Source organism: Cnephaeus nilssonii (assembly GCF_951640355.1).
Source record: "Cnephaeus nilssonii genome assembly, chromosome: 9".
Lineage (NCBI taxonomy): Eukaryota > Metazoa > Chordata > Mammalia > Chiroptera > Vespertilionidae > Cnephaeus > Cnephaeus nilssonii.
The window spans coordinates 85,698,414-85,711,182 of record NC_137080.1 but is presented as its reverse complement, the minus strand read 5'-3'; the positions used below and the strand labels follow the sequence as shown (position 1 = coordinate 85,711,182).

At 52.2% G+C, this 12,769-nt stretch overlaps 1 protein-coding gene across 16 annotated transcripts in view; it reads right to left on the bottom strand.

Annotated features, from left to right (window-relative positions):
* TRERF1 (transcriptional regulating factor 1) overlaps nucleotides 1–12,769 on the bottom strand; it is a 210,231-nt gene that overhangs the window by 18,356 nt on the left and 179,106 nt on the right. For all 16 annotated transcript variants that reach the window (XM_079780574.1, XM_079780573.1, XM_079780577.1 and 13 more), the window contains 6 exons: nucleotides 12,208–12,637; nucleotides 11,262–11,328; nucleotides 10,089–10,228; nucleotides 9,012–9,115; nucleotides 7,685–7,760; nucleotides 372–460 (listed from right to left, as the gene is read on the bottom strand). In XM_079780574.1, coding sequence (XP_079636700.1) covers nucleotides 372–460; nucleotides 7,685–7,760; nucleotides 9,012–9,115; nucleotides 10,089–10,228; nucleotides 11,262–11,328; nucleotides 12,208–12,637 — 906 coding nt within the window. The remainder of the gene's footprint in view (nucleotides 1–371; nucleotides 461–7,684; nucleotides 7,761–9,011; nucleotides 9,116–10,088; nucleotides 10,229–11,261; nucleotides 11,329–12,207; nucleotides 12,638–12,769) is intronic.

Here is a 12,769-nt window from a genome sequence, read left to right as displayed (position 1 = left end):
GCTCCCTTCTCCAATTTCCCAGAAAAAAATTCTGTCAGAAACATGATAGAGTAGTCAAATGTACCTGAAATAAACTATGTTAATTGTGACTCAGAGGCCCCAGTTCTATTTATTCCAATAGAACGCATAAATTACACATTTTTATGAAGATAAAAATAAACCCCCATCACTGTCAAAGAGTCTATGTCCTCCTTCCCCCCCACCCGCGACACTGGGGCCATGCCACCCATAACTAATGCCATCCTTCCCAGCAAGGGGTGGAAGACACCCCTGGAAGAGCATGGGGCCGGTAACCAAGTCCTTCTACGTCTCTCTACGTGTACAATTACCCAATTCAGTTTCAAGGGAGCAACAGTGAAGGGCATGCTTACCATCTTCTGTACAAAAACGAAGTCCTTGCTGTAAGTGGCTAGTGCTTTGTTAAACAGTTTTCTCTCTAGGGAGGTCCACTTGTCCGAACCTACGACAAAACACACGCTTCGTAAGAACGGCTCACAGCTCTCCCCGCTCTGCCGTCCCAGCTTCACAGGTCTCCCCACCTAGTGGCTGGTTCGCTTAGTTAAGTTACAGAACGAAACTGTTCAACAAGTAACAGACTATCCATCAGACTCCTTTCTGAACAAAAAGCCAGTGCAGTGTAAGGGCCAGCAGCCATGACACCTGGGTTCGTCTCCGCTGTGGCCTTGACCTCAGCATATTACTGAACCTAAGACTCAGTTTTGTTACCAACAAATGGGAATATTCCTAATGGTCCCCACTTTTAGGGTATTTATGAAGATTAAAGATAATGCACGGAGTGACTAGGTTAGGAACTGGAAAACAGTGAGCGCTCAACACCTTTTAGCTCCAGTTTTTATATCATTATGATGTTCACGGTGCAAGCATTCATCCTCACGATGTGGTGGATTTGGCAGTCTCCACCCTCCGGAGGGTCACAGTTCAGTGGGGAGGCAAACCAGGAAGCCACTGCACGCAAGGTGAGGACCGCAATGAGGAAGGTAGGAGTCAGGTGCCCGTGGGCCAGGGCACCCGAGTTGAGTTTTCAAGGACACAGAAGCAAGTCAGGCAAGGAGATGGAAGGGAATTCCAGGGAGAGGGAGTGTGTGTGCAGAGCCAGGGGCAAGCAACGAGAGGATGCATTTCATTCATTCCTTCCTTCATCTACCCATCCATTCAAGAGATGCTTATTAGGTGTTTACTACATGTAAGAAGCTGTGCTGGGGGGCGGGGGAGGGGGGAGCTAACATTTGTAAAGTGCTTACGATGTGCCAGGTTCTGAGTACTTCACAGAAATTAGTCATTTGGTTCTGCCAATAACCAATATGGGTATTACCAATACCCATCTTACAGCTGAGGAAATGGAGGTGTTCGAGGAATAAGCAGCAATCCAGTGTGGTTCAAGACAGGGCTGCGGCAGAGGGAGAGCAGATGATGCTGAGGGAGTGGGACCAGGAATTGACAGAACTGCAGACCAATGAGGAAGAGGCCCCGCGAGGCTGGGCTGGCGCTTCTGCCTTGCTGGCTAAACTTGACATCCATGTCCATTTCCTCCCTAAGGAGAAAGCAGGATATGCAGATGATTGTAGAGGATGGTGCTGGGATCTTTGGGCCAAGACATAAGGCCTATTTCTAGGGTCTTTGCAGAAAAGTCAGCCTCATTCTTCAGGCTGTTTGAAGTCTCCTCTCTCTAATTCTTTGGATGGTACGTGGATGGGTTTTTGCCATTCCTCTACTTCTCAAAACTGTAGTCCCCCAAACCATGGCATTTTTCCTCCCAACCAGGACAAGCCCAAGGTGTTCACTTTGCTATGGTTGACTGATGGGGCTGAAGTACAGGAAACCTGAATTGCTTCTTTGCTTGGAAGCTTCAGCCAAAATTAGTGAATCTGGCGAAACCACTCTGGGCAGGCAGGGGTTGAAGATCCTGGAATACGTGACTTAGTGATGTACACTCAGATTTCTGGAATAAACCTCTCTCCGTGTGGGTCCTCAGGCCAGGAGCTCTGACTCCCGACTCAGAATATGCTCTCCAGAGCTGGGCTGGTCCAACCGCCGAAGAAATCAGGGCCATCAACGGACTTCATAGATCTCTTTACTTCTCGAAGGAAAGCAGTTTTCTGATTCATCCTCAGCAGAAGGAAGCGTCTTCCGTAGGTTCTGGAGGCCGGGGCACCCCTGGCTGTGAGAGCCACCACAACAGAGAGAAGAGGGCAGGCGTGTGGAGCAGCATTGCAGGAGGGGGCGTGAGCGGAGGAGGGTGGTGGGATTTGGGCCTTGGAGCAGGTCCATCACCATTCCTCAAATTCTGTCCAACATTCAGGGTCCTGGGGTCCCAGCTCCTATATGCTCCCCCCACCCAGGGGCAGAGACAGGAAGACAGAAAGGATGAACCAACAATGTAGTGGACCAACCGAAGAGGAGTCATGGTCCCTCTCAGGTGTCCATCAAAACAGCAGCGAGAGCTCAGGGAAATGACGGTGGAAGAGGGTCATGACGGGGACATGTCACAGCAGCTGAGTCCTGGGGCAAGTTTCTAAAGAGGCGGATGTGTTGCCCGGCTGTAGGCCCAGGGTCTGTGCAGCTCTGGGTTGCATCTCAGATGCGGAGCCAGGGGACATTCTGTTGATGAAAACCCCTAACCAGGTCAATGAGGATCCTTTCCACTGTCAGCCAGACCATACGTTCCCAAGTCGGAGTCCAGCTAAGACCTGGTGAGACACGAGCAGGGCCACACAGCCTGCTTTGGCCAGCGCCGTCTCTCCGGTGGATACGCTCTTCCACCCCACGCCGGGCTCATCACCTGGTTACTGCCCACGCAGCCGTGTTAAGTTCCCAGGTCTGTCTGTCTGTCTCCTTGTGAGAAGCATGCCCCTTCATGTCCCCAAATGGCTTGCCAGCTGCAACCCTACATAGGTGAGGTGACTTCCTGGACCATCTGTTACGGAGGATCCTCAAGCCTCATGCCGACTCCTTGTGGTTTTAGAGCTGCTGCTCTGTGGCGGGGTCTTCAGCCTTCCCCATCTCAGTGTTCACTCCGCACCCCAGTTCCTGGCTGGAAGTCTGCACTCTCACGCTCTCCTCTGTCACTCTCCCATTCCCAGGCTGCAGCGGAGGGGGCAGGGAGCGTGCGCTCAGAGCAGACAGCTGCGAATCGACAGGCAGAGGCACCCTGGTCACGGGATCCGCACCAGGCTGAGAAGCCACCCCTGGGCGGCTGGACTGAATTTCCAGGTTAAAGCCTGTTATACAAATATAAATCCTAAATGCGTGCTCCCCAAGTAATGTCGCTGAGCTCTGATACAAAGGGGTGACTTTCATCAGGAGACCACAGGCTGTGGTCCTGCCACTTACTCCTTCTGTGACCCCCGGCAAGTTTCCTTAACTTCTCCGAGTCTCAGTTTCCTCTCTTGTGACATGGGGATCGGGACAGGCACTCTGTGACTGACAGCATTTGGTCCTGAGTGAAATGTTTACACCTTAACTGGCTTGTAGCTATGGGACACGCGCTGTCTCCTGTGACCCTCGCATTGTGGCCAGTGTTCCCTGCTCTGCGTATGAATGAACAGCCTTCCTCCTGGCCACCCGTAGCTCCCAGCCTTCCACTCCCTGCCCCGGATCGCCAAGGAGAAGCTCAGGCATCGCTCACCCCTGCAGTCTCTGTTCTGACAGAGGAGCGCTTTCCTCATTCTCTGACACGGTTTTCTAAGCCAGCCCTTCTTGGACCGTGCATCTTGGACAAAGTCCAGGAGAAAATGCAAAAGCGAGGCAGGGGGCTGCCTCAATCCTCCGCTGGCCTTCCTCTCAGATCCCCGCTGTCCACGCAGCAGGCACGCTGTGAGTGGGCTGACAGCCCCCAGCTCTCATTTGTTCTACCTGAGATTCCTGGCTCTCAGGCTATTATCAGCAGGGGCCCCTAACAAGACGATTAAGGCTAATTACAAAGAGCCTAATTAACTGGAGGAAACTGGCGCTGGAACAGTATCCAGAGGAAAAATGTTCTGAGTGTTCGTTGCCGGGAAACAGGCTCTGGACCGAGGCTAAATTTGGGGCAATCCATAGCAAATCCCAGCGATTGAAGGGACATGGAGAGGAGGAGTCTCGGCCCGGCATCTTTTCAAGAGGGCCTTCCGGTCTTCCTTTCAAGTTTAACAACTTTTACTGACACTGTCATTACAGTTATGTAAGAACGATATTCATTGTAGAAAGAGGACCGTTTTTACACCAGATTTTCACTTCCGTGAACGGTTTTCCATCGTGGGTGGTGGCTGAATAATTGTTCAGGGGTCAGGGTGAAGCAGGCTGCTCCCAAATTCCCTCTGGAGGCCTGCGGAGGGAGGCCTCGATCTGAATCCAGAACTTGAGTTTGTCCACGAGCCCAGTTCTTTACAAGGGCTGCGTAAGGCAGAGAGAGAGGAGCCGTTGTCACCTCCCGCCCTTCAGGGGACCACTCTGCAGCTAGAGGCATGTGTTAAGCATGCCTGGAAAGTGACATCACAGCTGTGTTTCTTGAAAAGTATTCTCTTGAGTATGTCATTCTGTCTCCTCATTAAACTGGGGCAGCTTCCCAGACAGAGAGCAGGCTTCCCCCAGCCGATGGGTGTTTATTTCCTCTGGGTCTCCCTCCTCTGAGTCAGGTCAGGCTTCAGGACCCAGTGACCGGTGGGCTGTGGTGGGAGCCGAGAGTGGCTTCTGTTGAGCCCAGGGCCAGTTCTGACACCCCCTCCACGCCACACCCACCTCTAGGAATGCCCAGTTCAATGGAAAACCAAGGATGCTGCGGGCTCTCTAATTATAACCAGGCGTCTTCGCACCCTGACCCACCAAGCTCACGCCCTCCCCACCCAATCCACCTGCCGCTGGGGAGCCACTGCAAACAATTGCTACCCAACCTGGGTGGAGGGCGCTGGGAGGGCTGGACTGGGCGCCTTGTGTGTATTAAAGAGCGCAGGGAGCCGCTGCAATCGAACTTTCCTCCGAGGATCTCCACAGGGCTCCGCTGGCCCGGCACGCAGCCCCCAGACCTGGGCGAGCTGCCCACCCACACCGGTGTCTCCCCTGAGCCCCTGCATCAGTCACTCTTTCCCTTTCTCACTGAATCTCTTGGGATGGGGTGGGAAAGGGAAGGCCATGAGTAAAGTGAGAGAAGAGACTTCCACAGGCTTGCGTCTCGGTCTCCCCCCCAAATGTGCAGCCTCCCTCTCTGAGACGACTCTCTGCCTTCCCTCCAGGGCACAGCCTGCCGGGGAGATCTGACGCAGCCACCTCTCAGGACAACTGGGAAAAAGGGAGTCAGGGTGGGTGACACTGGCCACAGCCACAGAGACAGAAGCCAAAGGGCACCCAGGAGATGGTGTCCCAGTGAGGAAGGGAGCTGACAACAGAACCACCCGAGAGCAGCCCGATGGGGCTTGGCACAGAGGCCAACGCAGGGGGGCCACGGGGATGGGATTAACCAGCACCCGGAGCCACATAAGGAGGGGGCAGGGAGGGAGTGGCTGGGAGCCGGGCATGTGAGGGGGTAAGTTCTGTGGCCTCCCCTGTGGCTTGGAAGGGAAATGTTAAGGGAATGGAGTCAGGTCAGAGTTTACAGACCAGTGACCTCTGCCTTTTTTGCTCATAATTCTAGAAGGTTCTCTGGGGTCCAGACTGGATCACTTCTTGGAGAAGGCAAAGGACTGGCAGACATAGATGAGCACTCTTTTCTCGGGGACACACAGCTGGCAAGACAACAGCCCTTCACACCGCAGCTCCACCTCTCTTGCCTCCAAGGGGAGTCATGATTCCAGGAAGAAACGGGGTCCTTCCTGGTCTGCTTGTGGGCTGGGGCAGGGAGTGGGTAAAGGTTAGCTGGGAACCCCCAGCCCCAACCGATCAATTCACTTCAGCAGAGTTTAGGGCCCTCGCATTTCATAGTTCTTGGTATTATCTTAGAGTTTTTGTTTTGTGTGGGGTGGAGGGTGGCTTCTAGTCCCCAGCTTTCTAACCTTTTTGATGTCATGGCACACATCAAAAATAACAATATTTGCTTGGCACAGTGGGAAGAACTGGGGGGGATTAGGGTCTCAGGTGAGGCTGCTCACAGCTGGAGCTGACCAGCCTGGGGGCACGGCCACCCCAGGCACCTGAGGGCCCAGAGCAGCTGCATCTCCCAGCAGAGGGCTCAGAAGCTCCTTCTCGTCCACCAATGGTCTCACCTGCTATGCACAGAAGCTTGAGGCTCCAGGAGCTGGGCAGCCTGTCAGGGTCTAATGGGCAGCAGATGACACTCGGGATTAGGAGAGGATTACACTGTCTCCGTGGCAGATTAGGGAGAACTCCCACATCTTCCCACCCGCACTCGGGGCAGATACCCAGCAGGACATGATGGAGACAATATTAAGAGACTGCTGGTTAGGCCACGGGTTAAATGATGGCTTTCTTATCCCTTCTGTCTATTTTGTCCTTGCCCAGTTCCAGCGGTGGCCTGTGTGCTGGGCTTGCTGTGCTCAGGTGAGCGGCTTGAGGCCTCTCTACCCTGAGATGACAGGCAGGAAGGCCAACCCATGAGAGGAGCATGTGAAGTGAGGCAAACAGTGGTGGCGACAGGATGCCCACTGGGAGCTCCAGTATTTGAAAAGCAGCCCTCACCGTAGGCCTGCCTGGCCGTCTGGACCAAGGACGGGAAGAGGTATTCCGAGGTCCCCAAACCCACTAATGTACTTGGCACCTACCTATGCAGGGTCTACCCAGGGCACCAAGGAAACAAACAAATGATGAATAATCAAGGGGCACTGGAGGGTCCAGCCCCCTCTGAAAGACAGGACCCAGACGGGTTTGTGGAGCCCCTCAGAATGGACGGGTTCACAAGTGTCATCTCTTAGGCTCCCCAAACTGTTTCCTTCTCTCTCGTGATGCTCACTCCATTCAACTCTCAAAGGTGCTTTCTACCTCCTATTGGTGATGCCATCGTAATCTAACCCTCAGAAGACACACTCACGTATATGTACATGTGTTTTGTATACGTATGCGTATATGTACCATTTCTCCTGCTCTCGGTGTAACCCATTGTTTAATAACTGTCTCCATCTCAGACTCTACATTGCATGAGGTAGGAATCTGACTACGTCTGTCTTAGTCACTGCTTCATCTTAGTATAGTCCTTGTCCTTGTACACAGTAAGTGCTCAATAAGTAACTGTTAGATAAATGAATAATAATTGCCTCTAGAACACGCCAGGCATTCGGGCTATATATACCATCTCGAATCTTTACAAAACACTGCAAGAGATGGAGTATAAGCCCCATTTTACAGGAGAGAAAATGAAGGCCGCAGAGGCCAAGGGTACAAGTAAGATCTGAACGCACATCTACTGACTCCACAGCTGAGGGGTTGCTGCGTGTTGCTGCCTCTGTGCTGTGTCCCACACGCCCCTTCCCCCAGATGCACAGGTCTCCCTGCCACATGCGCAGGTGCTGTCTGCCATTGCCCAGCTCCTGGCACACCCACAAGGGACAGGAGCCCATACAGACAAAACTCAGCAGTGCCCAACAGACACGGCTGTCCCATCAGCTACCCCAGGAAGCCTGGAGATCAAAAGCGCTGATTAGGACTGAACCACGCTATCCACCATTAAAAAGGCAACAACCAAATATGCACACAGCCCACTCGCAGGAAGCAAGGGGGCGCGGGGCAGTTGGCGACCTACCGGCATAGTGGTAATTGGCTAAAGGATGACATTTTAACCTGACTGGCTTCCGCAGCAGCAGCATTTCCAGAGCAGCCTGTAGACCCACGGGAGAGAAAAGGCGAGAGTCAGTAATGGGTTCGTGTCCTGGGGAGACCATCTGCCTAATGGGGCACAGGGACCAGCACTGCAGAGTGTGGGGCTGAGGGCGCTACAAGGAGAACCAGAGGGAGACCCCCTAATTGGGAGTTCCTTTCTGGTTAGCACCCCACAGGGCTCGCCACTCTAACCATCCCCCAACCCATGCCTGCAACCAGCTGGTCAGGCCTGAGACCCCAACCTCCCTCACTGGTGAGGGCCCAGTCTCAGAGAGATGGTGGGGCCCTCTTTAAATGGAGGCTGAGTATCTGGGGAAAGAGTCTGAGGAAGTGAGTGGGTGATTTGAAACTGTTTTTGCAGAAAAATTGTATTTCATTCCAGCTACACATCAGCAGCTGTATTAGTGATAACTGTACTAGACACTGTCCTCACAGAGAACCTAGCGAAATACATCCTTTCAAATCTGTCTCCTTAGCCTCGCTGACTTTTTAAGAAAAGCGCTGCAGGTGGAGTTGAGCAGTGCATGGTTGACGGGCAGAGCAAGATCCACCGTCATAGTACCCCAAGTGTGGTCCACAGACCGGCAACATGGGCATAGCTGGGAGCTGGTGGCAAAGGCATAATCTTGGGCCCCACCTCCAGAACTCTGGAATAAAAAAACCCTGCACTTTAACCAGGTTTCCTGAGTGACTCATGAGCATGTTAAAAGTTCGAGAAGTGCTGCTCCTCAATACTTATCTGAAAGGGTTAAGGAAAGTTCCCCAACATTCTAGAAAACCCTTGAAGGGTATCAATAACCTCACGAAAAGGGAGCATTAGGGCATTTGCTTACTTTCAGATTTCCATGAAATAAGAAAGCAGGAAGCTAGATCTGCTACAAGAATCATGTATTTACTGAAGAGGAAACTGAGGTTAGTGTTTGAATGATCTCGCCTGGAGTCCAGGTTGAGCGGGCAAATGGTCAGCTCTGATTCTGGAGAGATGGCACCAGAGTTCTGGTTTGACCAAAGAACTGTGTCAAAGGTGCGAGAATATGCAAACACTCCATTTAGGTGAAGGGAGGTTTTCCTGCAGGCTTTTAAATCCTGACTTACTCACTGAGATAAGAAACAGGAGGTTCGCTGAAGGGACATCATCTCATGAATTAGTTGTACGGTACATGGGACAACCCAGAAATTTGGGAAAATACTTTCCAGAATCCTGGCATGAAGAATAGGAACTGTGAAGCCGACTTTTCGTGGCTCCTTACCATCACATCGCCTTTGGCCTCAAAGAGACAGTGCAAAGCAAATTCAGAATTGGTCCCTCCACCTGGCAACGCACTTGAACAGCACAAATTCAGGAGATTCTCCACTGTGGGGAACAAGAGGCCACTGCGTCAGAGAGCTCAGAACCATGGAAAAACACACAGATCCGGGAGCCAGAGCCCCTGTGAGAGAATCAAGCCTTCCTGCTCACTTCTTCCCACGTGACAAGGTAGTGGAACGTCGTTTCTCGAACTTAATTCTTTCCGGAAGACTGTTCGAAAACCGATTTGTTGGAAAACCGAATCATCTTTTCCCATCAGAAATAATGCAAATTGAATTAATATGTTCCAGACCCCCAAACGATTCCATTTTAACCTTTCTTATAGACAGTACATATCTAATGCACTGTTTAATTTGTAAATAAACACGTCTTTTCTTAAATTTATAGAACCACCCCCTACTAGCCTTAAACAAATTTTTCATACATCACTGCCTTGGAAATGCTATCACCAACTAACTGCTTTTCCTTTATCCAATCAACAACAGTTTTTCTGCGTATTCACTTGCCTGTGATTGTTGTTTTGTGAACACTTTCCCACCCTTAGCAACTCCTTTTTAAAAAAATATATATTTTTATTGATTTCAGAGAGGAAGGGAGAGGGAGCTAGAAACATCAATGATGAAAGAGAATCATTGATTGGCTCTCCTGCACGCCCCCTACTGGGGATTGAGCCCGCAATGCAGGCAAGAGCCCTTGACCGGAATTGCTCTCCGGACCCTTCAGTCCCAGCAGGCCGATGCTCTATCCATTGAGCCAAACTGGCTAGGGCAACATTAGCATTCTTGATGGCCTTTTTATGTTTTAAAATTGTGATTTCACCAGCAACAAAAGCATTCTCTTCTTTGTTTGTCGCCTGAAGGATGCTTTTTGTTATGCTGAAGTATCAGCATGAAAGGGTTGTCAGGTCAAAAACTGAAATTTTGGTCACAACAACGGAGACATTTTTACAGGGAATAACTTGGTCAAGAACTGAACTGTGTGAGAACGGAGACGTTCGAGAACCGAGGTTTGACTGTACCTCTTTGCTGGAAGTCGTGGTTTTCCAGCTCTGGCCAGGGCTTCCAAACCAATGTGGCCTTGTGTGTGTCCTGGGCCACGGCAGAGACATCCTGAAGTTCTGGGATCTCTGCTTGGAATCTCAAGCCAATGTTGATGCGCCTTTAATGACAAGAAAAACAACAGTGTGGTCTTCAATTTGAGGCCAAGGGCAACTCTTAGGAGCTTGAAAAATAAGGAAACCAGTTCTTTCTGCAAGAAGAATGCAGGGGCATTTCCTAAGTGTGATCCTAAGATTCCAGGCATGGCCTTTTCACTGGGATAAGGGACAGCTTTAAGATTGAGGAGCGATGCTTCGGGAAGCAAGGGAGAAGTCAGCTGGGCTTCATCTCTCTCTGACTGAAAGATGGAGGGTGCTAACTCCAAGGGAACAGCTGCCAAGAGCATACGGATGATGCCATTTAACCAGGTGAAATGGGACAAATACAAAGTGCTTATTTCATTTTTTATCTCTTTCAGATCACTTTCACATACACCATCTATCTCATCTGAAACTACCCAAGTTCGGTGACATAATCAAGGCAGTGAAAAATATTCCCACTTAATGAGTGAGTTAACTAAAGCCTACAAAGGTTAACCTGATTAAGATCAAGTAGCACAATGGTGCTGGAACTCAGGTTTTCTGATTCCCGACTCAATCTACTCCCCACTCCACCTCAGGGCCTCTTTTCTGTGCTTCTCCATGCAAATAACCACCGTTTCCTCCCACCCACTACTCAACAAGCCCATCGGGAGGGCTGGCCAAGAATCTTAGGGAGGGGATGGGGGAAGCAAGGACATTGGGAAGAAGCCTCGTAGAGAGCTGGGCACCCGGAGCGCGATGTCTCAATGTCACTGGAGATGTGGAAGCATCTGACCACAATCCAAATGGTCCATGGAGCCAGAGATGGGGTGCTAGGTTCTCTGAATCCAGGGCTTCATGCTTTACTATGCACTTAGTCTTTGGCAAAGGCCTTGAAACACGCAATTATAGAGAAACAAGAGTACTCCAGAAATAATCATGATCCTACAATTTCTACAACCTCTCCCTCAGTGGCCGCTCGGACCCCAGAAGTATTAACTCCACTTCTCAAAGCTCCTCATCCCTTTCCTCAGCTGAGGCTTCTGTTCTACAGAATAATTGGCTTTTCCTTACGGTTCAACATCGACGGTCTGCTCTCCAGGCCCGGGGGTGACTGTCACGTTGCTGCCATCGATGCTGTCTGAAGCACAAAAACCAGAGTCACTGGTCAACAGGGGAAGGGTACTGAAGAAACTGAAGCAAATAAGTTACCTACGCAGTCACAGTAGAGCCCTCTCCTACCCGCCCATGCCAGTTACTCCCAGTGGCCTCCAGGGAGCGGGACGCAGTGTGGTGCTAACTGGCTTAGGGTAACCATTCTCACACAGGGTAAGGGCTAAGCTGTGTGTTTCTATGAAACTATTCTTGATCCAGAAAGAGATCCTGGCCGCGGGTCTCTCCATCTTTTTTTTTTTTTTTTAAATCTTTATTGTTTAAAGTATTACGTGTCTTCTTCCCGCCCCCCACCCCCCACTGACCCCTGTCTAGCCAGCCCCTGCCCCAGGCCTTCCTCACTCCATTGTCTGTGTCCAAGGATTATGCATATATGCACACAAGTTGTTTGGTTGATCTCTCCCCTCCCACTCACCCACCTCGCCTGCCCTCTGATTCCCTCCTGCTAAAATGTGGAGGCCTGGTCTTGCATCTCCTACCTAGTCCTATTTAGACATTTTAGCACATTTATTTGGGGCGTCTTCCTCGATTATCCAGGGCACAGTCTGATTTAGTGTACGCACACTTCAACTGTTTCCTTATCCCACAGAGGCTGTCATTATCACCCTCTTTGCATTTGCCCCGTGGCTAGACGGGGGCTCCCTGAGGGTAAATATTCCATGCTTTTGTAAGTATTTCTAGCAACTCGCACAGTGCCTGGGACACAGAGGAGGAGGAGGCGCGCCACAGAAGTCCGTGGCGCAGAGACAACTACAGAAAGTGAGACCCCCTCCCCCCTCCAGTGCAATGCCCAGCACAGGCCGGGCGAAACCCCCGGGGTCCCCGAGGCGGCGCAAGGGTGACTCACTGGAGCGACACAGCAGCACGCGCGGCGTGGGCGTCAGGGGCGTGAGGGGCAGCTGGGCGTGGGCGCCGGGGTGCCCCGCGATGAGGACATTGCTGAAGAGGCCCGAGCCCTGGCGCACCGGGCTCAGCATGGGCGGGGGCGTGTAGGGGGGCAGCTCGTGGGCGGGGTCCAGGAGCAGGTGGTCCCCCAGGACGCGCGGGGAGCGCAGCTGGCTCTGGTAGAGGGTGGCGCCCGAGTGGGAGGCGGGGCCGGGGTGGAGGGAGGGCGGCGGGATGAAGAGCGGCTGCGGGCGATGCCGGAACTTCTTCCTCTCGGGTGCGGGTGCTGGTGCGGGCGCGGGTGTGGGCGCCGGAGCCGGAGCGGGTGCGGGCGCCGGCGGCGCGGGCTGCTCGGCCTTGGCGACCCCGGGCTGGGGCTTCCTGGGAGCGTCCTGAAACGGGAGAAGGAGCCGGGTCAATGCTCTCCCCTCAGGCCGCTTCCACAGCCTGAGGGAGGGGCAACTTCTATGCAGCCGGGGACCCCCTTCCACCGTCCCACCCCAGGACCCTCCGTCGGAAGCTAA